At 39.8% G+C, this 23,971-nt stretch overlaps 2 protein-coding genes across 3 annotated transcripts in view; both read right to left on the bottom strand.

Annotated features, from left to right (window-relative positions):
• c26h8orf34 (chromosome 26 C8orf34 homolog) overlaps nucleotides 1-6,774 on the bottom strand; it is a 96,289-nt gene extending 89,515 nt beyond the window's left edge. For both annotated transcript variants that reach the window (XM_053488030.1, XM_053488031.1), the window contains exon 1: nucleotides 6,633-6,774. In XM_053488030.1, coding sequence (XP_053344005.1) covers nucleotides 6,633-6,701 — 69 coding nt within the window. In that variant the 5' untranslated portion in view covers nucleotides 6,702-6,774. The remainder of the gene's footprint in view (nucleotides 1-6,632) is intronic.
• A 5,357-nt stretch (nucleotides 6,775-12,131) lies between these two features.
• The window catches only part of prex2 (phosphatidylinositol-3,4,5-trisphosphate-dependent Rac exchange factor 2), a 116,171-nt gene continuing 104,331 nt past the window's right edge, over nucleotides 12,132-23,971 (bottom strand). The window contains exons 36-40 of the mRNA XM_053487902.1: nucleotides 21,860-21,926; nucleotides 21,144-21,334; nucleotides 17,245-17,347; nucleotides 13,783-13,850; nucleotides 12,132-12,992 (exon numbers count right to left, since the gene is read on the bottom strand). Coding sequence (XP_053343877.1) covers nucleotides 12,947-12,992; nucleotides 13,783-13,850; nucleotides 17,245-17,347; nucleotides 21,144-21,334; nucleotides 21,860-21,926 — 475 coding nt within the window. The 3' untranslated portion in view covers nucleotides 12,132-12,946. The remainder of the gene's footprint in view (nucleotides 12,993-13,782; nucleotides 13,851-17,244; nucleotides 17,348-21,143; nucleotides 21,335-21,859; nucleotides 21,927-23,971) is intronic.

The raw sequence follows: 23,971 nt of genomic DNA, 5'->3' as shown, positions 1-23,971 counted from the left end.
TGCTCTGAATACGGGTAACACCGGTTGTGCACCATGGGAAGTCTTCCAACACCTATACTGAAAATTCCATACTCTGCAGATATTTTCTTCAAGGTCAGGGCTGCAACAACAGAGCGCAATTACAAAAGATATTTCAACCGTATGAGTCATTTCTTTTTGCTACGACGACCTTAGATTTGATCGTATTATAAAAGTTCAATGGTTACTAAACTTTACTTAAATACAAATACTCCTGTTCCTATTTAATCCAAAAGCACGATGCTGACTGATACTTGACATCTTTTCATGAGTAATACTTTATATGTGTGTAAATTCTGTAACCCGTCTCCAAAGCTGTCTGCTCTGTAATGACCTTTCTTGGAGAAAATAACAGGCTTCGAGATAATCGCAAGGACTCGACAGCCAAGATGGAAATTACAATACAGCTTAATTATACGATCTGAATTCATTAGTAAGAATCATGTTCTGTCGAATGCACTAATGTTCGTATGTAAAACGCAGCTCAGTTAAAGATGCCAGTATGGATGGTTTTACCTCGTATTGAATTCTCACCACATAATTACTGTCAGTTATTATCCGCCCAATCTGGCAACCCCTTTCTTATCCATCCATCAAAGGAAAGAAACCCCCAAAGGAAGCATTATCAATTAAAACTTACACATGGACTCCTTTTAAAGAAGTCTTAGAGGTCTCCTAAATGTGTCGGGTAATTTTCAATCTGTAGCTATTAAGAAACCGAACGACCAGACGTCTAGAGACGATTTAAAACCTATACCTTCCACATCGCTTAACCGGCTTAAAAAAAAGAAGAAGGATATTTTCACGAAATAAGACCCTCATATCCTAACACAAGCCTGATCTGAGACGTGATGGCTTGATGCCTTTGTCTGCTGTCGTTGCTGCTTCAAATATCAGTGTTTCAAATGGTTTACAAGTACCTGTGGATTTGAGATACACTTCAAAGGCAACGAAGCATCACATGCCTGTCAAGATGTCTGAAAGTCTTTCCCCTTGATGAGTACACAGGAGAATTAATGAGGTCATTCATTCACTGATGTCGGCCGAGGAGGCCTGGCATGCAGTAATGGGGTTATTCCAAATTCATCCAGAGTGGGGTTGAGGTCAAGGCTCGGTGCAGGATACTCAAGTTTTTCTGCTTCATCCTTGACATACTGTGTGTTCCTGGGGATGGCTTGGTGCGCAGGGGAACTGTCATGCTGAAAGGCATGGGCCTCTTAGGTTCGGGAAAAGGAAATTGTAATGCTACAACATACAAAGACGTTCTAAACTATTGTGTGCTTCTAACTTTGCCGGGAAAGTTTAAGAAGGAGCTACAGATGTGATACCTCTGGTCAAATAGTGTACATATTGTACTTATGTTTATGGTCCGACAACAAGTAGTTGTGCAAGGGTGGACTCACAAGTCTGGGCCTCTAGGATGAGATTAAGAGGTTAGATTATGTAATCTAGGGTATCCCATTTTTAATAAACACAGCTGCCTATCAGACAGGGGTTGTTAATGTAAGTGATCACTACAACTGTTTTACTTCATTACTTCATTTGTCCAATAACCAGGGAAAGAAAAATATAACTGAACTTTTTCCCCCCAAAAATATGTTGGTTTAAACACGTAATTCGTTGGTTTATATATATATTCCTTGATGTTTTAAGATACTATGCTATAAATGCTTTGGCCCCCTTTAAGAATTCGCCATGCACATAAAGTACAGAAGAGATCTGGTTATAAGTAACGGCTACTATTGATAAGATCTTCTTCTTCTTCATCTTCTTCTTTGTTGTTTAACAGCATTCGGAAACCAGTAGGTCGCATTTCCACTATCAGTATGTCCTTCATCTTCCCGGCCTCTTAAAGCCGGTTTTCCAGTCTAGTCGTCCTAATGGTTCTTGTCTTGTCTCAATCTTTTCCCAGGAGAGGCATTTTGTTTATCCAATTAAAGTTTTTCAGTTTATTTACTTTACCGTACTGTGACCTTTGGTCATAATCATTTTCTACCGTTTTTTTTTTTTTTTTACACACAAAGATCACTCATGCATTCACAACTTTTTCATTCATTTATATTTTGCTCAAACTGTTCCGAGACTTTAATTCTTAAAGCCAGAATCATAAACTGAACCGGATTATGACTGGAACAAACCATTACACCCCTGCTCATAACTGGTGTCAGACTCCGTCTCCCAATGTGCATCACGTCTAACAAGCATGGTCGCCATACTGTAGACTCGAACCCCCAGCACACATGGTCACACTCATCTAAATGCTAATTCTGAATATCTAGACTCAACTGTTCAGTCACACAGCCAGAGTACAGGACTGTGCAAAAGTCTTAGGCACCTTGTGTTTTTTAGTATAAACTTTGTTACAGATTTTATGACTTTGAGTCATTACAACAACAGTTCTGATTTTTAAACATCTGTAGATCCAGTAAAATATGTAATGTATATGCTGGAAAAGAAAGCAGCACAGTATATAAATGATCACTTTTAGAGGAAAAAAAACAACAAAAAACAAATTAAAAGCTGCTGAATTTTGCATGCAATAAATAATAAGCAGATGCAACAGCAAAAGTCCAAACTGTGTGAGGTTCTGCAGGATGCACGGTAAAACTTACATTTTATCAGCCTGAACTTCAATATAGGAAATACATACATGATTATGTCAATTTTTTATACAGCTGGATAAAAGAAATGAGGGGAAAAAAAAAACTTGATATGTGCAAAAACTTAACTGGCAGAATTAAACGTCAATAATGCATAGAAATGGTCACAACAATATTCTACAACGAGACGGCAATAACTTAGATCGGCAATATCCGAGCTGCAAAAGGGCAGCCGGGGTGCTGTAATGAAAAAGAAAAACGTCCTGTCTTTTTTTAACATTTCTCCATCTTTCACACAGTGCCACAGTGCCTGGATGATATCAGATTCAGTCTATCTATCTAACTTTAACGTTTTACAAAATGGGTTATTCCCGAGATCACCGGCTCAGTCCTTAAAGCCCTCGGCATCGTCAGCTTTGATGAACGGTCTGATGTAATCGTGGGGAAAATATTCCCCATCGTGCCGGGATGTTCACAGTGAAAAATCAACCACATACAGTACTACAAACCCATCAACAGGACAAATACTGTGTTCTAAACTTCATACTTTTCCTTCATAGTGTTTACCTGTGAAGTATGTTTAAATTCCACTGTCTATATTACACAGTCATGTGACCACCTTGCACTCAAGTGACATCATAATGCTCATTAAAAGCTCAATTATACTCCTTTTTGAACAAGTTAATATATGGTCTACAAAATGCTTATCCTAATGTTCCAGCTCCTCCTCAGGCATACAGTACTGTGCAAAAGTCTTGACCCCTCCTTATTTCTTCATATTGTGCTTCCAAAGAGCCAGACTTTTCTTGTACTAATTTGCTAAAGACACACATTGACATATGAATTATTCAAGCATAAAAAGATCTAACTTAGGATTTGAACCAGTGAGATGATGACAGATGATCAGGCTGGTGATTAGTATACAGTACTGGTGATGCTGAATGCTGATAGATTGGAACAGACGAGAGGGGAAATGAGGTAGTTGCATAAACAACCATTTTTTAAATTGTAATTGTGCTTTGTTGCACAGTAACATATTTGTTCCCATTTCTTTCATTTAATCTACATTATTTAAATCTATTTAATCTGACTAAATAAGGTGTGGCTCAAGACCTTATGAGACAATGTACAGGTATTTGTATTAGACTTTATAACTTTATAACATACAGCTTCTTTTATATTCCTTTATACAGTACCAGTATATAACTTAGTAGAGCATCTGTACTGTAAGTTTCTACTAGTTAATGCAAAATATAAATATATTTTTTTACAATGTATGTTTTTCCTGATTTGTTGGAGAAGTATTTAATGCCACAATTTGGAATGTGTATAAAATAATAATTTAATAATTGTTAGAATCTACATGCAATGTCATTACGCAACATAAAGGGTCCGTGTAAGATAAGGGTAAACAGTGAATAGGACCGGGGGTAATTCATGCATTAATTTGTTTATCTTCAGTAAATGCTTTATGCATGTCGTCAAGGTCACCCCGAGTCTCCTGAAGCCTAGGCGGGAGAATTCATCATGAACTGCAGGGCACCATGCACACACATTCACACCAATGCAACACAGCGCGAAAACTCAGAGGCAACCCACGGAGACACATGAAGAACTCTTGAAAAATCCCCTCAGGCAAAAGCAGGGTCAGCACAGGAAGGCATGGCAAGCTTGCCTTATCTTCAATGAGAGTAAGTCATTACAAGAACTGAGCTGCTTCACAGATCTTCCACAGCAGTAAACATTACTATTAAATGGATAACAATTGAAAGTGGTCAAAAACATACTTTGTATGGCATGGTGTAACTGAAAAACCACCTATTCTAGTTTGTAAAAGAAACTCATTATTGATTCGATATCTTCCTTGTACTGTAAGACACCAGTTTGTTTCACATTGCTAGATTAGTAAGACTTGTTTTATACTGTAGGTACGTTTCCAGAACGTGTCTCTTTATCATTGTCTGTAAGAACAGCTATTAATACGGAAGAACAGATCCAGCTGTAAACCACTGGACTGCTCCTTTAAAGAGGTTTTTGGCGCTGTCCATGGTGCTACATCATCAGTACCACCATGACCGCTGCTTCGTTTTCAGCCTCTCTGCTCTTTCATATTCCATCCATGTGCACCGAGTCTCCGCTTCGGCAGCACTGATACATCAGCACTTTGTCTCATGTGGACACTGCTGGGACAGTGCCAGATGTGCAGACTACAGCGGGATAAAGTAGCACCAGAGCAGGATGGTAAAGAGTAAATTCTACAGAAGATTATTACAACAAAAACTCTTCACCTTTGATAAGTGAAGATCAGGACCCGATCTTCACTTATCTCTAAACAAGACTTACAGATTTTATAGCAGCCATTACAATTACATTATTACAACATCCAACAAATATACTGTACTGTTGGGGTTTTAATTCAATCATTGGTGAATATGCATTCACACATGTCTAAATATTTTACTTACATTATATTTATAATTAAGTGGTTTAGTGCTCAGCACTCTTGCCGTGCCCCCTTCAAGGTTAGAGGTTTAAATTTGTCTGTGTTTGTGGGGTTTCCTTCCACAGACCAAAGACATGTGTTGTTCCATGTTGCCGTTTATAAGTTGACAGTAGTGTGTAAGTGTGTGTGCTTATGCCCGGCACTTCATCCAGGGTGTACCCTGCCTTGTGCCATAATGGATGGACTGATGGATAAAAAAAAAAAAAAAAAACATTTTGCTTCAATTGTGATGTAAAACATGTAAATTGTTTTATTGGTTATATAAATACTCATTTTCCATGTGCAATTTTTTTCAAATCATTTATTCTCACAATATTTTGCACTACTTTTTTGTTGTTTGTTTAATTTTACAAATTAATTTGTATTGTATAATTTTCACATTCCTATTTAGATTACGGCCATCATATTTTATTGTTTTGTTTATGTCATTTTTATATTAATTTTACATGCACTGTTTTTTCTATTTAATTTATTAATTTGGTTAAGTTTTTTTTTTTAACATTTTAATGATTCCACTTGATTGAATTTTTTTACATGTTATTTTTACTCACTCACTCACTCATCTTCTATACCTCTTTATCCTGTATACAGGGTCACGGGGACCTGGAGCCTATCCCAGGCGGCTTAGGGCACGAGGCAGGGTACACCCTGGACAGAATGCCAATCCATCGCACATCACACACACATACACACACTACAGGCAATTTGGAAACGCCAACCTGCATGTCTTTGGACTGTGGGAGGAAACCGGAGTACCTGGAGAAAACCCACCAAGCACGGGGAGAACATACAAACTCCATGCACACTGAGACGGGAATCGAACCTGGCTGTGATTTTTACATCATATTCAATTTACTTTTCACTGAACATTCAGTTACATGTTCCCATACAGGTTCATGTTTAAAATGTAATTTTCCTTATTAAATCATTTTATAAGTTAATTTGCACCACAAATCACATGCATTAAAAAGTATTTTCTTTACACTGTAGTTTCTTTTTACTTTTTATTTAATGCACATGATTTATTTATTTATTGGGATGATATTTTTTTTTTATGTGAGGCATTATTTAGCTTTTTTTTTTCACCTTTAAATTTATTACCATATCTATTTATAAATTTTTCTGTCATAAGTTTGCACCTTTTTTTTTATTAACTTTTTTGTGTCTCACATGTGCAATAAACAGCAGGGCAAGTGCATACACACATGCAATGCAAATCCACATGCACTCCCATATTACGCACATAAATCACATGGATTTGAAAAAGTCTTAAGATTCAGATGTAACAGGGGATCCGTGAAGCATCACCTGAGGACAATTTCACCAGATCTGGAGCAGAGCACAGTTTCAGGACTTTCTGTCCCGTGCTTTATTTAAATAATGCGCTATGTGATCGTGCCTATCCATCCTGAGACTGTGTGTGTGTATGTGTGTGTGTGTGTGAGAGAGAGAGAGAGAGAGAGTGGGATGGTGCAGGTCTTTAATTGCATGCTGGAGATAAATCTGCTCACCTCGAACAGGGGTCCGATCTTATTCCTCTCCAGGTAAGCCTGGATCCGGGACTGTTGCTGAGACGCCATGGAGAGCGAGCACTCCTCACATCAGCCCACATTGACTCTACACTAGGAGGAGAAGAGAGGAGGAAGAAGAGGAGGAGGAGGAGGAGGAGGAGGTGCGCTGCTGCTGCTGCTGCTGCTGGATCGCATCGTGGTGCGCGCGCGCATCCTCAGCGGAGAATTAAAACGTGCTTCAAAAAAATTCTGCGGCAAAAAAATTAGTGCTGAAGCTGCAGCTCCTGGGTTCAGGGTTGTTTTTTTTTTAATTCTTTTTTTGTGTGTGTGTGTGTGTGCAGAAACACTGAGTAAAGTGTGTGTGTGTGTGTGTGTGTGAGAGAGTGACCGGGCAGGACACTCCCACCGGGGCGCACCGCCGCGTTCCTCTCTACAGCCCGCGGAGACGCGACTTTTACCGACTGACGCGCGCCTCCGGGACAACCCGCTCCGACAGCCAATAGGAACTGACAGGGGGCGGGGCTTAACGCGAAATAAGTAGAATCATTAAAGGATGCGTTCACACTGCAGGCTCTAATCTCACTCACTCACTCACTCCATCACTCCATTCATCCAGAAAGGACCGTCTAAGGACCGTCCTAACCACTGTGTTTATTCCCATTTTTGTAACCCCGGGATAAGCCTCAGTACCCGGAGTACCCGGAGAAAACCCAGCAAGTACGAGGAGAACTTTCTCCACACGCGCGAAAATTGAACCCAGACCCTGGAGGTGCAAACCTACTACTCACTTACTATATATACGCTTACTCACGCATCGTCTATACCGCTTAATCCTGTGTATTCAGGGTCGTAGGGGACTGGAGCCTATCACGGGAGGCTTAGTATTGGCACCCTGGGGTACACCCTGGATAGGTTGCCAATCCATCGCAGGACACCCATACTGTACACACTCACACACTAAGGGCAACACCAATTACAGTGGAACCGTAACACGGTTTGCGAGAAAAAAAGATTTTTAGTAAATTTTGGCTTGGAAAATGAACAAGTCTTGGTTTACGAGTATCATGTATCACGCATACGCTTCTTGTTTTGACGCCGATTGTCACGTGATCACAACTGAGCCAACGTTTTTTTCCTCTCTTGCGCTGAGGATTTGTGGGTAGTCATCTCCCCTGCTGGGTCTTATATGGTATAATCAACATTCGTGCATGCGTGTACTGTTTACTATAACACTGTGACGACGTGTGTGTGTGTATAAAACATCTTTTATTTTGTGGCTGTATGCGTGTGTGTACAGCGCACGTGATGAGTTAAAGATCTATTTTCTCGCTCTGCTCAAGACTCAGCCTGTTCTATGTGTCTGTGTGCGCGCGTGTCATTGGAGGACACACACACACACCATCCTACTTTTGCCTTTACAGACACTGCTCTACACAGTAGCATTTCTCTGTCGCGATTCTTTTCAAAGGTAAAGTGCAGGTTAATTTGTTTTATTTTTACTTTACAACAGTGATTTCATTAGTGTGTCGCTCAATCGAGTGTCATTAGAGAGATTTCTTGTTTATTTTTCCGATAAAACAGTATTTCGTTGTGTATGCTCGTGTGTGTAAAAAGAGTGGAGAAAGGTTAATTGTGTAAAATGAGAAGGGGAAGAGGGGAGCTTACTTTAGCTTCACACACACACACACACACACACACACATATACAGCACCTGTGCCCACAAACGGAAACACTTAACTGTCAGGATTTATTTTTAAAAAATTTTAAGGTAAAATATTATATATATATATATATGGGCTGTAAAACAAATAATTTGAGTTTCCATTATTTCTCATGGAAGAATTCGATTTGGTTTACAAGTGTTGTGAAATATGAGTCCGCTTCCTGAACAAATTGTGCTCGTAATCTGAAGGTTCCACTGTAGTCTAATCTGCATGTTTTTGGATGAAACCAGAGTACCCAGAGGAAACCCACCAAGAAAAGCAGATGGACAACATTCAAACTCAAGGCAGACAGACCCTGAGGTGGGAGTCAAACCCTTGACCCTGGAAAAGCAAGACGACAATGCTAACCACTACGCCACCGCACCACCATGCCTACATTTTTGTTCACTTTACTTTTGCAAATATTACCGCAAGGAACATCTTAGCTTCCAGATGACTCTAGTAAAATATGTAATATTGTGATTGTGGCGTTTGTTTGGTGTTCGTCTTCTACACCATCACTATCATGTTGCCTTGTGGTCCAGTGGTAAATATGCAGCACTCTCACCTGAGCAACTGGAGCTTGTGTCTCGCTCAGGCCTCCTGTTAGGTGTTAATCCTTTTTATTTTTTTATTTAATATTTTTTTCGGAGTCATTCTTTCAACACAGTGTTACGTGCATTTGTTCTTTCAATGCCATGTTCTCATTGTACTGCAGTCATTTCATTAAAGATCTCACTGTCAAAAACTGTATAATGCCAACATCTCCTCAGCATCCGTAACGTTGCCAAATTAACATCGCAGTGAAAAATTCTTGCTGGGAAAGATTTAAAAGCTACATTTAAAAAAGATAGCACCTTGAACCCAAGAAGTGGATGAACAAAAAGCTTAACCATTTCAGCTATCGTGCATTTGGAATCTGTTCAGACATCAGTAGACACACAGTATTAACAATCGGGTTTAGTCAGTAAATTGGAACCCCAGAATTCGTAAACCTGTTAAGTTCAGGAACGCATTAACCTTTAAAATGGCCATAATGCTTACATTGCACTGGTTTGGTAAAATAGTTATCCTGCAAATGTTAACTAGCAGAATAATTTGATGATGTATTTTTTTCCCTCTGCAAATGTTTTTTCCTTAAAACAATAAAAACAATACATAACAACAATAACCTGTATAAACTTTGTTACCATTTTTTTTTTTTTTTACAAAAATCTGGATCTATATGCAGTTTTTCTTATATGAAATTTAATATTTTTACTTCAACATGAAATGGATTTGAAACAACAGAAGATGGAACAGATCCAGACGTGACACCGTACTTTTTTCTCTTTGTTGTCATCTGAAATCAGTAGGCAATCAGAATCCACCCAGAAATATCGCTGCATTAAAGAAGAGAATCATCTCTCTATGGAACATCATCAGTTCTTTATATTTGAGAAATGTTTTGGTATTTAGCATTTACGCAAGTGGCGCAAAACCCAAGGCCATTCGTTAAAGCATTGTCTGTAATTTATACTTTTTAGCCTTTAGAACCACCTCCTATACAGGTACATACTTCTGACACAAGTTGTTCATCTTCTGTTTGCTAGTTAAGCAGCTGATTAAAAATAATAAGAATAATTGTCTGCCATGTTGTGACATCATTAGCTCTTACAGCTAAAATGTAATAAGTTTGAACCAGTTTGAGTTAAAGATCTACCATTTATTGGGAAAAAATGTTACATTGTAATATTTTGTTGCAGCATCTTTTGCTTTGATTATGCCACTCGTTTGCCGTAGCATCATTTCGATAAGCTTATGCTTAACATTTATTTCTGTCCAGAATCAAATTAATTTCTCTCCAAGATCTTGTTCTGCTAATGGGTGAGTCAACCTGCTGTGTGAAGTGTTTTCCAGAATATCCTAAACATCCCCAATACCCAAGGTCTGGACTCTGTGGTGGTCAATCCATGTGTGAAAAATGATGTCTCCTGCTCCCTGATCCACTCTTTCACAATTTGAGCCTGATGAATCCTGGCATCGTCATCTTTCAATATGTCCGTGGCATCAGTGAATAGAAAATCCATTGATAAAAAAACCTGGTCATTTAGTACATTCAAGTCATTCTTTATGCACATAACATTGCTGGAAATAAATCGGACAAAAAGAAGCAACACTGGATCATAACACCGCCCCCCCAGGCTTGCACTAGGCATCATGGGGGCATCACTTCATCCACCTCACTTCTTACCTTAATACGCCGATCACTCTGGGACAGGGTAAATCTGAACCCATCAGACAGCATAACCTTTTTCCAATGCTCCACAGTCCATCCTTTATGCCTTCTAGGAAATTGCCTTACTGATAAGTTTTCTTTAAGCTACACAGCTGTTTAGTCCCAATCCCTTGAGTTCTTTTTGCATTGTTCATGTGAAAGTGCTCTTTCTTTCACTATTAAACATAGCCGTAAGTTATAGTGCTGTTTTTTTTTTTTCGATTTGATTTCACCAAAGTGATGACTGATAATGATCAATTGAATAAAGATGTATTTTCCATAATCCTTCCAGGTTTTAATAATGCATTTTCAAGTTATTGACCCATTTTTTTCCCACCACCCTCCATAGTTGTTTCTGAAACAAAGTGACATCTTTGCTCCGACCGCGGGATTTGTCCGCTACCTGGTTGTTTAACAAATGAGAATCACTGCATCAGTCACCGTTAAATAACTTGTTGCCATCTAAACCATATTAATCAATGCAGTATTATCCAATTGAAGTTCACAGTAAGACAAACTTTGTGTTAGAAGGTTGATTAAACTTCTCTACTAAATCCTGTTAGCTTTGTAATTAGCTTTAAGACTTTTAACGGTTGGACAAAAAACAAAACAAAACAAAAAAACAATGAAAAGATTGTATAGGTTCGGTTATGTTTGTAGTTTAAACCCTAATGAGGAGATGAGATGAGAATTGTAGAAAAGACAAAGACATAATTATAAAAAAATAATAACCTCCTGGCTTTTAAATACTGTACACTTTGTCCGTCTGTCAACAAGCTTCTGTATTCCCTCATTATAAAATGTTTTAAGCTGATCTGCGAGCTACGGATGCACTGCTGTCTTGTCCTCGTAGGGCTGCTTTCAGGGGGCCAAACAAGTGAAAGCTTGATGAAGCAATGGAAAAAGAATAGAAAGGATGCTTTAACTCCTCAAAACAAAAACAAGAGTGTGGCCATAAGTATGCAGACGCATCGTTATGCAGGATCACGACACCCTTAGATACTGTAGCAGTCCTCTGCGTTTAATCCGAGGTTTAGGCTTCTGCTCTTCAATAAGCATCTCATTATAACGAGCACTGTTGAGTTTTGAACCAATACAGCCCTTGAACATCCCAGAAAACTGTAAGCAGTTTAATTGCAGATAATTTTCAACTCACTCCCATATTTGTAACTTTATTTGTAAGTTTATATCCTTCATGCATTACGTCCCTTCCCCATTGTGAGCCCAGAAAGAAAAAGAATGAAATGCTACGACTTAGTGAATTCATTTGAGAGTAATGATATGCCCTCATATATCTTTAAAGCACTTCCAACGTAGGAGGTTTTTATATACATATATATATATATATATATTAAAAAAAAGATTGAATGTGAAGTTCAGCATGATGTGATGTCTGTAAAAATGAAACATGGTTACCGAATGTCTTCTACCAGTTTTGTTTCATTAAAATATACCTCTGTTATAGACATTGCTTTAAATATTTCTCTACAGTAAGGACAGGACACCATATGGATGGATAACTCGAAGTAATTAAACAAGTTGACCACTCGAGTCTTGTTTTTATTTACCGCAAAAGATTTCACAGGCACACAGACAGCTGGTGGGATTTTCTCCTTTACATTTGCATAGTAAAAGCACCTTTTCTTTTCTGCATTATACTAACCAGCACTGAGATATTAAACCATATAGAATTACTCCTGAGTACAAAGTATTTGAGGATTCATATACGCTACGTAACGGTAACACTGATAACTTTATATATATATATATTTTTTTTTTTTTAAATGACTGAGTGAATCTTTCAATCTTAACACTTGAGATTTAAAATTGAGACATTTTAAACTTGAGAATGTACACATGTCTAATTCTAGGAACAGAGTACTACAGAGACGTACAGATTATAAAGGCTTTCAGTTCCTCCTTTTTCCGTCTTCCTTGAGTTCATTTCAAAGCAATAACGCACCAAAAAGTCGAAAAGTCTTTTCCCGGGCGAGCGCTGCTGAGACTCCGTCTCATTTCGGATTTCATTTCTATAACAAATGGTATGAAGTGTCTGCTTTGATTGACATGTCACTGATTCAGACAGCAGCCCGGAGACAAAAACATCCCACGTGTTTTGATCTCCTGTCTGGAATAAGATGGAGCTTGTAACCACAACAACGTGAGTTTTAAAAAAGCTCGGATAACCACGACACGGCGGAGAGAGGCACGAATCCCTCAGAGAAAAAAGTGTGGGTGGACTTCCAGACGCAACTCTTAGGATGTGTGTGTGTGTGTCTGTGTGTGTCTGTGTTTGTGGGAGAGGCTGGACTGTGGTGGCTTGAGATCCAACATTGGTTGTAGAGGTTCAGAAGTCAGGGGTCGCCATCAGGGGGTGGAGGCTGGCACAATTTATACAATCTAAAAAAAAAAAAAAGGTAGAGAAGAAAAAAATGAGAGCTTATTGTTGAGGTGAGAAAGAAAGTAACAAAAACATTTTGAACTAGAAGATACACCATGGAACATCTCTACACCTGGCCTTTTATTAAATGATCATACATTAAGTCGAGAGCTTTAGTTCACATTGACATCAAACTGTCAGAATGAGGAAAATTTAAATCTCATTGACTTTAATCATAGCACGGTTGCTGGTGCCAGTTGGTCCAGCTTGATCGTTTTACAAACTGATGGTGAAAATAACTTTTGCTTTGTGCCAGGTGGCATCGCACTATCCTGTCGTCCATTATTTTCCCATAACAGCACGCCTCCAAATGTTCTAACGTTCTCTGCTCTCAATCATGGGATTTGTTTAAGTTCCAGACACTTCACTGAACCTTGACGTTTTTGAAAGTCCAGTAAATAAGTAAAACATTTCTGTTCAATCGCCCCACTGTGAAGACCACATTATAAATAGTTTATTCTCCTGGATACTCTTTCGATTCGATCGGGCTGACGAACACGCAGAATACGTAAGGCTCGGTGTATTATAGTAACAGCTTCCAGCTGCTCATAAAATACATTAATATTGAAGCCAATTACTGTCATATGGAGCTCATGAGAACGTGATATATGGTGTGTAAAAAGGAGCACAAATCCAAAAAAATTAAAATCTAAAAGCTACATATTTTTCCAGTGTTTTAAAGACTCCATTACACCTTATTCATATTTCTCAGAGGTTTAAGGGGGAAAAAATGGCTGGTTTCCTGGTTACCTTGGAACCGAAGACGGGGTGCGGTCTCTCACTCCCAGGTTCTTGGCCGAGTTCTGCACTCTGGCCCCCTGAAAAACAAGAAAGGCATGATTAGGAATTACATGCACGCCTGAGAGCGGGCCGCTTTTAAATGAAGATCGACGGATCCGAGAGACTGACTGAACAACAAACAGCCGCGGCAACAAGCAAACACCCCTGGAGCAACCTTTTTTTTTTTACTTTAAAAAGTAATCAATCAGCCAAAACAGGGCATTGCACAAGAACTACAAGGGTCATGTAGCTAGGAAATAATGGAAGCTCATAGCCTCTGGTTTAAAGCTGTGCAAACTGCATAGACATGTCAGACCTACAGTATGTATTAACATGGCTTGGATTATGAGTTAGAATATACGGCATTTTATAATTAAGTAGTGTCATACAAGAGGGAGTGTTGTTATGCTGGAATATCAGCACGGTTTGGATACCGACCGGTGTGATATTGGCCATTGATCAGGGTACACACACACATACCCACTCACACACTACGGCCAATTTGGGAACGCCAATTAACCTAATCTTCCTGTTTTCAGACTGTGGGTGGAAAAAACGGAGATCCTGAAGGAAACCCACCAAGGTCATGGAAAACTCCATGCTCACAGATCCGGGAATCGAACCCTCGACCCCGGAGGTGCAAGGTGAAAGCGCTAACCACTACGCCCCTGTGCTGCTGCAAGCCTTTTATTCATTACGTAATTGTGTTACTTAGCCAAATGCTGACGCCTGGTAGCTGCAAAAACTGACCAGAAGAATATCCTTTAAACTGGTTCTTCATAGATTTCAGTTTAAAAAGACATTTAGCACTGCCTGTCCAGCCGGCTTGACGTTTAAACTCTTAACATTTAGCTTGTAACAATTCCTTTACACAGTGTGGAGTGTCAACACAGCGTTATCCTGGATCATCGGCTCCAAATTACATTAGGGATTAACGAAAGATCGTGTTCTCACTAAGTGTGGTCAAACCAGCCCGAGGTGGCTTAACAGTTATGGATGATGTCGCCATTAGGTCCCATGTTATTAACATTAATAGTGTTTGAATAAATTACTCTTTCTCGTGCACTGTATCACTGTATGATCACCTAACCCGCTGACTTAGACCGACCTCGACAGATTTGTTCCCTGGACTTGGTTAGAGCTGTAAATTATCACATGTACCCTGCTCATGGCTGTATGAATCACTCGGTTGTGTCTTAATAGACATTATTTTCACTGCAGGAGGAACTCGGATAGAGAGAGAGAGAGAGAGAGAGAGAGAGAGAAAGGCCCACCTGCAATCTGACGCAGATGGAACGAAAACATAAATCTTGGCCATTTTACAGACATTAGCAGTTTCTATAAATAGTTTGTGAGTAGTAAGATGGTTAGGAAGTGCGGAGATGAGGACGCAGCATCAAAGATAAACTGGGAAATACCAGCGTAAGCATAATTACATTTGGCGATTTTTATCCACAACAACATGCATGGAAGGGAAACTTTGCTCAAGACGTTACCTATAGCTTTGTTCAAACACCTCTGACTTTAATGTGTGTTTATTAAGATAAATGAATTAATGTATTTCTAGAAGATGCTTCGGGGAGAATTTGAGCCACGGAACACTGAAACTAATAAATCGCCGAATATTGGAGGTGAAGTGACAGTCCTTTATATTTATATTAATGTCTTAATTAAAGTCTGAGGAGGAAACTGGAGCACTGACTTGTCCCCCCTGGGCAGCCTGGTCCCCTGAACACTTCATTAAACATCCATCGATGATTCGCTGGTGGTCTATGGATGCCTCTACGAGTCTGCCGTTTCTTCATCTTTCATTCATTATCGGACTGTTTTTTAGGCCAAGTTTTCGTCTCTTCATCAGTTTGATTGTCCATTTGTCCACTTGTCTGCCTGTTTACCAACCCTTCTCTTCTGCCCATACATCCCTCTTTCTGCCTGGCTACCCATCCACCCTTGTCTATCTGTTTTCCCATTCATCCCTTTGTCTGCATGTTTGCCAACCCATCCCTTTGGCTGTCTGTCTGCCCATGAATCCCTCTGTCTGTCTGTCTGTCTGTCTACCCATCCATATCTCTGTATGTCTGTATGCAATCCATACCTCTGTCTGCCTGTCTAGCCATCCCCTGACTGTACCTTTGTCTGCCCAATCATCCTCCATCTGTCTGTGTTGTGCCATTCTTCCTCCTTTTTGTCTGTCTGCCCAAACATTCCCGTCTGTTTGCCTGTCTGCCAATCGATCTCTCTATCCATACATCTCTCTGTCTGTCTGTCCAAACATTACCCTGACTGCCCCTCTGTTTGCCCGTCCATTCCTATGTCTCTGTTTCTGTCTGCCGGTCAATCCCTCTGTCTGTTTGTTTCCTTACCCTTTCCTTCTGTCTGTCTGCCTATCAATCCCTTTGTCTATTTGCTCATCAATCCCTTTTTCCGTCTACCCATCAATCCATTTGACTGTCTGCCTATCTGTATGTGTGCCTAACCATCCCTCTTTCTGTCTCTTTACCGATACATCCATCTGTCTGTTTTTTTTCTGTCATCTCAACCATCTGTCTGTCCGTCTCTCTGTCCATCTATCCATCTTGTATGCTTATTCACTTGCCCCCCCTCCTGTTCGTCTCACAATCTACAGTAACTGTCCATTTCAAAATCTATCACTCCACAAGTCTGCTCTGAATATGTTCCCTTACCATCTGTCTTCTTTTGTCTTAAACAATCCATCTACAGCACCTCTTTAGAATCATTAAAAGCATTTGTCTCTCTTGTCTGTCTGTCTGCTGTTTGTCTCCGTTTAAACGCCGCACCCTCTGTATAAATACAACACCATGTCTGAAGGACAGACATGCTTCCCTGTGTCCTTCCCTTCTTGGCTCCGTGCCACCGTGTTGTCTGTTTGACCTCGCGGCTCCACCTCACACTCCTCGAACAGACGTGTGTATTTCTAATGATGCGCAGAAACAAAGTCTCTGTTCTACTTAAAACAGCTTCTGCTGTTTTTTAATCAAAAACCTACTTTATTCTGAAAGCTTCAGGTCATCTGTCACAGGCGTTCTCGAAGAAGCATAACACACACACACACACACACACACACGAAAAAAAGAAATGAAAGTGAGGAAGAGAGAGAGAAAAAAAACAGGGAGCTTACACTAATAGGCATGAAGAAAAAAACACATATGAGAGAATCCAATCTCAGTACTAAACCTGTTCCGCTCTAACGATTAGGCTTTGATAAAATAAATCCCCAATTACACAAACAAGAGAGGGTTTCACTTCCACAAAGGCGAAGCGCACCACACTAATTGGGTCAGCAAATTAAAAATAGCAGCGCACGCCTTTATCTAGCAGATAGATTGATTACGCTTTTCTGCACCGCAGTCGCACAAGCTCAAGAAAGCAGGAGAATATTTCATCTTTCAGTTACACTTCAGAGATACATACCTGTTTCCTCATGACGTCGGTGGCCTGCATGATACAGCGTGGCGGCAGACCGTGACTGCGCGCCAGAACTATGGCCTGCTCCAGAGTCACACTCAGCGTACAGCTACACAAACACACACACAGAGCAGAAAGATTATCATTCATCCAAATTACTTTTACACTGCTGTAGGTCAAGCTTACAGGAACGTGTGTTGTCCCGTACGTCCATTAAGACGATTTAAAGCACCTTTTAAAAACGCACACAAAGCAGGTGCTGCTAAAATAAAAAACAACCGTACTCGGTAGGGTTAGTAACACAAATATATAGAATATTTACGAGTGCGGGTTAAAAATGATCAACACTCTGGTTATATTAAAACGTCTGTTGGTCGCACTGTCTCATCTGCGCTTTCCGTTTAAGGCTACTGTCTCCCCAGTGAACCCAAAACAACATCTAAAGACCTACAGGACTCACTTGCCTCAGTTACGGTCAGTGTTCATGATTTAACAATAAGGAAGAGCCTGGGCAAAAAAATGGCTTCCATCGGAGAGTTCCAAGATAAAAGCCACTGCTGACCAAAAAGACAACAAAGGCTCATCTCACATTTCCCAAAAAAATATCTTGATTATCCCCAAGACTTCTGGGCAAACAATCTGTCGACTGATGAGACAAAAGTTAAACTGTTTGAAAGGTGACAACTAACACAGCGTTCCATAAAAAGAACATTATACCAACAGTGAAACATGGTGGTGGTAGCGTGATGGTCTGGATAGTCTTTGCAGCTTCGTGACCTGGATAACCTTGTCATAATTGATGAAACCTTGAGTTCTGCGATCTAAGTGTAACAGAAAAATCCTTAAGGAGAATGTCCGGCCATCAGTTCGCGACCTCAAGTTCAAGCGTACTTGGGTTATGCAGCTGGACAATGATTTCTGAATGTCCCCCCCGCCAAAGGTTTTGGATTGGCCGAGACTTATTGCTTATGAATAAAACCAATTCTGAATAAAGAGTGGGCCAAAATGTCTCCACGGCGATGTGAAAGACGACTCATTGGCCGTTGTCGCGAACACTTGATTGCAGTTGTTGCCATCAAGGGTGGCATAACCAGTTATTAGATTTAGGTGGCAATTACTTTTTCCCATAGGCTCAGGCAGGTTCATACAGGCAGGTTTGAATACTATTTTACGGCACTGTATGTAGGTAAATCTTCATCAGAGAAATGAATGCTAAGGTAAAACATTTTTTATATTTACAGTGAAACTCATGCCTAGAAGCCTAGACATATGGTCTACACACCACTCCTTGAGAGTAGAAGACTGTACATACAGTACTCTAGCACCGAGCAGGCTTCTCTGTGAAATCAATCACTGGATCATTTCTATCTGACTGAACTGTGCTTTATCTCCCTGCCACAGGGTGTAGCATAAGTATAGCTTTACACTGATTACTGATTCACCTAGCTCACTGATATCACTCAGATGTGGTTCCTGTTTTTGACACGAGCATGAGCTCATATCTGCTGCAAATAATTAAAGCTGAATTAATATCGAGCCAGGACGCCCGAGGCCCCGGTTATTTGGATGCAATTAGCGATAATGTATGGGTTGAGCCAAGCTTAGACATGTTGCCTGAGGAAAGTGCGTGTGTGTGTGTGTGTTGTATGTGTGTGTAATGGACTGAGTGACGATAGGAACATAGTGATTTATGTATACCAGGCTGATTCTGTCTGAACCAATGGGACAAACTGATTTACAGAAAGCACAGCTCCTCTCCGGGGGGCAAAGGGAACGGGAACAAACGTTAAGGGTCAGCAGTCAGGCAGAGAAAAGCTGCTTCATTTCGCACTTAGTGTAAAACGCACAAGCATTATATACATACAGTATCGTGCAAAAGTATTTGAACATATACTTTTAAACAATAGAACACACCTTCTGTGTGTTTTTTTGCATATTAGTCACACTTTATTCCTTCAGATTATCAAAGACATTTTAATATTATACAGTGATGTAACATAAATGCTAAAAAGTATTTGCACCCTTCTTTTTTGCATAATTTTCACACTTAAATGATTCAGATCATCAAACTAATTTCAATCTCACACAAAGATAATCTGATTAAATACAAAATGCTGTTTTTAAAGGATTATTTGTTTGACAAGTCAAACAAATTGACAAAATGAAAAAGTAATTGCCCCCACCTTCCTCCTAAATTATGAATGAACCACAATTTACTTGCAACACTGCAACACTTCTTAAAATTTCTCCACAGTCATGTGAAAGACTCACAAACACTTGATTACAGTTGTTGCCGCCAAGTTTGGCACAACCAATCATTTGGATTAGTGGGCAATTACTTTTTCACATTGAGCCAGGCAGGTTTTGGCAGCTTTTTTTTTTCCCTTAACAAATGAAATCAAAAGTGACTTTTGTATTTACTTTGGTTATCTTTGTATTATACTTTGTATTTGAGTATTCCTAAAACTGCTGATCTACTGGGATTTTCACACACAACCATCTCTATTTACAGAGAACGCTTTGAAAAGGAGACAACAGCCAGTGAGTGGCAGTTCTCTGGGTGAAAATGCCTCGCTGATGCCGGAGGAAAGCCAGACTGGTTTGAGCTGATGGAAACAGTAACTCGCATTATCATTGCGTCGAACCTTGAAGCAGATGTGCTGCAGTAGCAGAAGACCACACTGGGTGCCACTCCCATCAGCTAGGAACAAGAAAGTGAGGCTACAGTTCGTATGGGCTCCCCAAAATTGGACAATATAGGATTGAAAAAACATTGTGAGTCATTTGGATGGTGGAGGTCACAATTTGGCGTAACAACATGAACGAATGGATCCATCCTGCCTTATTTCAACAGTTCAGGCTGCTGAACTGGTGGTGTAATGATGTAGAGGATACTTTCTTGGCACACTTTGGCCTCCTAATCCATCCAATAGAACACTTTTGGGACGTGGTGGAACTAGAGATTCACATCATGGATGTGCAGCCGACAAATCTGCAGCAACTGCCTGATGCTATCATGTCAATATGGACAGAAATCTCTAAGAAGTGTGTCTAGCGCCTTGTTAAATCTGTGTCAGTTTTGAAGGTAAAAAGGGGTCCAAGCCCCTACTAGCAAGGTGTACCTAATATAGTGGCCAGTAAATGTACAGTACATCTCCCTAACTTTTTATAGGTGTATGAGCATTTAAAAAAATAATTAAGGACAAAAACAGAATTGGCAATAAGTGTAACGAAGTACATGAATCATCTCGTCAGCTATTTCATTTTTTCCTTGCGAGAGGAACGGCGCTCTGGGCTCGAGTGATGTATCTCCCGTCAACTGCGGCTCCAGAATCGTGCTGGGTGAGAAATAGAACTGTCTCGAACCGTCTACAAAACGGCCGACTCGCCGAGACGCTCATACAATACAGTACCTCTGCGTATGAGCGCTACTCTGTTATCGGTAATTATAAAAATGTATTTATAGCATGTCAGGTTAATAAGTCAAGGAGATTAACATTCATATTAATGAGACAGAGACTTGATATTAATGTGGAGGGAAAAAAAAGGTGGACGGAAATAGGCACGATAAAGATGTAAAAGAATAATGAGGACAGGAGGAAACCATTACCGAGGTAGAGAAGGGTAAAAAGGATAGATTCACAGATAATTATTTTTAAGTGAAGACTGAAGACACATCAAAGAGAGATTTTAAAGTGGAAGTATTTAATAATAGTGTTATTTAGGATTCTTGAAGTTTCCAGTAGGCTACATGGTGGCTTAGTGGTAAGCACTGTTGCCTTTGCACCTTCGATTCCCGCCTCCTGCAGATTAGGCTAATTGGTGTTCAGATCAACCAAAAGAAGTCCTGTTTTAGACATATGTGTGTTTATGTGTGTGTGTGTGTGTGTGTGTGTGTGACTGACCGGTGGACTCCGCTGTTACACAGGACGATTTGACAGGCCCCGAGACGGCTGCACAGCTCAGACGCCACGGTGAGTAGCCCGACTCCAGACGCCCCGCACGCCGTGAACTGACACGCAGCAGTGCGTCTGCACGAGATGAAGCTCTCCATTAGTCTGTAGAGCTCATCCATTGCGTTTAAGGGACGCATGAGCTACAGGAAAACAGATAAACAGTTTTTTTTTTTTCCCGTGGAAAAGACCTTGGAGTAACACATTGCAGTTATGATTCATACTTAAGCCTGTTAGGATTTATTAATGAGCTCTTATGCAAATAACTGCTTTTAATAATAGATTAGTTTTTCTATTTACAGCATATGGCACTGTTACAAACAAAGATGAGTAATGGTTAGAAATTTAGACTTAAGTTAAAAAAAAATTAATAGTATGTGTACCGCGCCAAAATACTGCCAAAAGAAAGTGTGATTCTGGGCAGCAAATGAAACATTTAAATCATTTTTAACATTAGAAATAAAAAAAATAATAAATAAGTGCTACACATCCACAGGAAACAAGCTACAAGTGACTTGAACATGATTGAAGGGTTCTACCTTTCCAAATATCTCACAGGCATAGTGTCAATTCATATATTTATAATATACATATACTGTATAATGTGCAATATTGATCCTAATTTTTGTCACATGGCACTGAAAATTCTTACATACGTGAGTACAGACCTTGTCTATGAAGGCAGCTTTGGGAGATATGGTTGTGTTCAGGTTGGATTTGTCCAGATAAAAGGCCCTGTGAAGAAGAACACATTTTAAAGTCCTTCTGTTTCTTATTTGAATATAAAAATAAAAAAAAATTAAAATTAGTTCCACATAATGACAAAAAATAAGTGTTTAAACCAGTACATTCAAGCACATTTCGTGAGCCACAATCTCTTGGAGCAAGGGTACCATTAATTTTGCTCACATTTCTGCTTGACACAACATTAATATTATTGTTACTTCAGCAATGAATTCAATCTGCGCTTATTTTTCGAAACAGAGGGTAAGAGCTAAATGAAGCAGTCAGATCTAGGAGCAAACATTATGGAGGCTTTAATGACGCATGACAATGCAAACTCACCAGCTCGCTCCGTAGCAATTACGCCTACGCGCAGCTATAAATCAAATGCAATGCTGGCTCAGTTTGCCTAAATATGGCAGGAATGTTTCCATGAATCAGAATTTTAATTGCTGCAATGACGTATCGAGGAAAATAGTCTTTCACGCTCGCCACAAAAATCCACAGGCTGGCTAATCACAAATACTGAGGCTAGTTTAGCTCTGTCCGGGTTAGCACACGTTCTGGAAAGTTCAGGCTAAACACTTGAGCAGCAAATAATTTACAGAATATTTGTGTGTAAGAGCGAAAAACAGCAAGAGAAATTTAATTAAAGTAACACAAAATAAAGATTTTGATGTTTCTGTCTGTGCTAGCATGAACAGTTTACATTCCAATTTTTCTGTGATAGCATGAACAGTTTACACTACTTTGTTTTACCTGTGCTAAAATGAGAAGTTTACACCCTGGTGTCTCTGTGCTAACATTACCAGTTTACACCCTGTTGTACCTGTGCTAGCATTACTAGTTTACACCCTGTTGTACCTGTGCTAGCATGAACAATTTACGCTGTGTCGTCTCTGTGCTAGCATAAACAATTTACACTGTGTTGTCTCTGTGCTAGCATGAGAAGTTTACACCCTGTTGTACCTGTTCTGGTATGGGCAGTTTACAGGCAGTTGTATCTGTGCTAGCATAAGCAGATTACAGGCCGTTGTACTCTCTGCTAGCAATAAACAGTTTACACTTCGTTGTCTCTCTGCTAGCATGAACAGTTTACACTCTGTTGTACCTGTGCTAGCATGGACAGTTTACACTCAGATGTCTCTGTGCTATCATGAACAGACTACACACTGTTATCTCTGTGCTAGCATGAGCAGTTTAAACTCTGCTGTAAACTCTGAGCAAGCTACACCCAGAAGTCTGTTTGCTAGCAGGAACCTGCTAAACTCCAAAACAGCCTGACTTTTCAAAAAAAAAAAAAAAAGAAAAAAAAAAGAACAATTTCTTATAACGGCTATGTGTATATTTTATCAGTGGAAAAGAAAAAGATACACAACCTGTCTTGTACTCAAGTTTAGAATCACCATCAATATTTTTTTTTCTTTCAGATGAGCTGTGTAATACTGTACGGTGCACAGTTCAATTCCCTTCCCTCGACTGCCTGCATATAGAGTTTTTACCCGTAAAGTACGAGGTCAAGTAAAAAAATGTGAATAGGCACAGATACAGTTGAATCTTTTTTAGTTTTAGTAGGCAGCACCTCAGCTCAGGGAAAACACAAAGTCACCTTGTTATCAGTGTTCCTTATCCATTCTTTTTTTCTCTCCTTTCCAGAGAGGTTCCATCATTCACATCCATGGAGAGCAGAAGTTAGGAAGATAGGATAAGGATATGGCTTATTATGGCTAAGGATATGACAAGAATACAGAGACGATTGTATTCGGGACAAAATGTCCTGTCATTATAGGTGGTGAAGCCAAAGTCCCGTGTTGAAAAGTTAACACTTAACACATCACATTGTGTATTCACACACAGCTTGTATGCATTGAACACACTCAAGCAGCATTTTACACTGAGAGTCCCTCAGCAGATGGTCCAAACATAACGTGTTTGTGCTCTGTGTTCATCAGCGGCACTCACACCTCCGCACTGCAGGAAAACAACCACACACTTTTAATTCTAATGACTTGTGCTGCTTCAATGTGTGTGTGTGTGTTTGTGTGTGTGTGCATGTT

Source organism: Clarias gariepinus, chromosome 26 (genome assembly GCF_024256425.1).
Source record: "Clarias gariepinus isolate MV-2021 ecotype Netherlands chromosome 26, CGAR_prim_01v2, whole genome shotgun sequence".
Classification (NCBI taxonomy): Eukaryota; Metazoa; Chordata; class Actinopteri; order Siluriformes; family Clariidae; genus Clarias; species Clarias gariepinus.
Note: the sequence above shows the minus strand (reverse complement) of the source record. Positions and strands in the feature narration are given on the sequence as shown.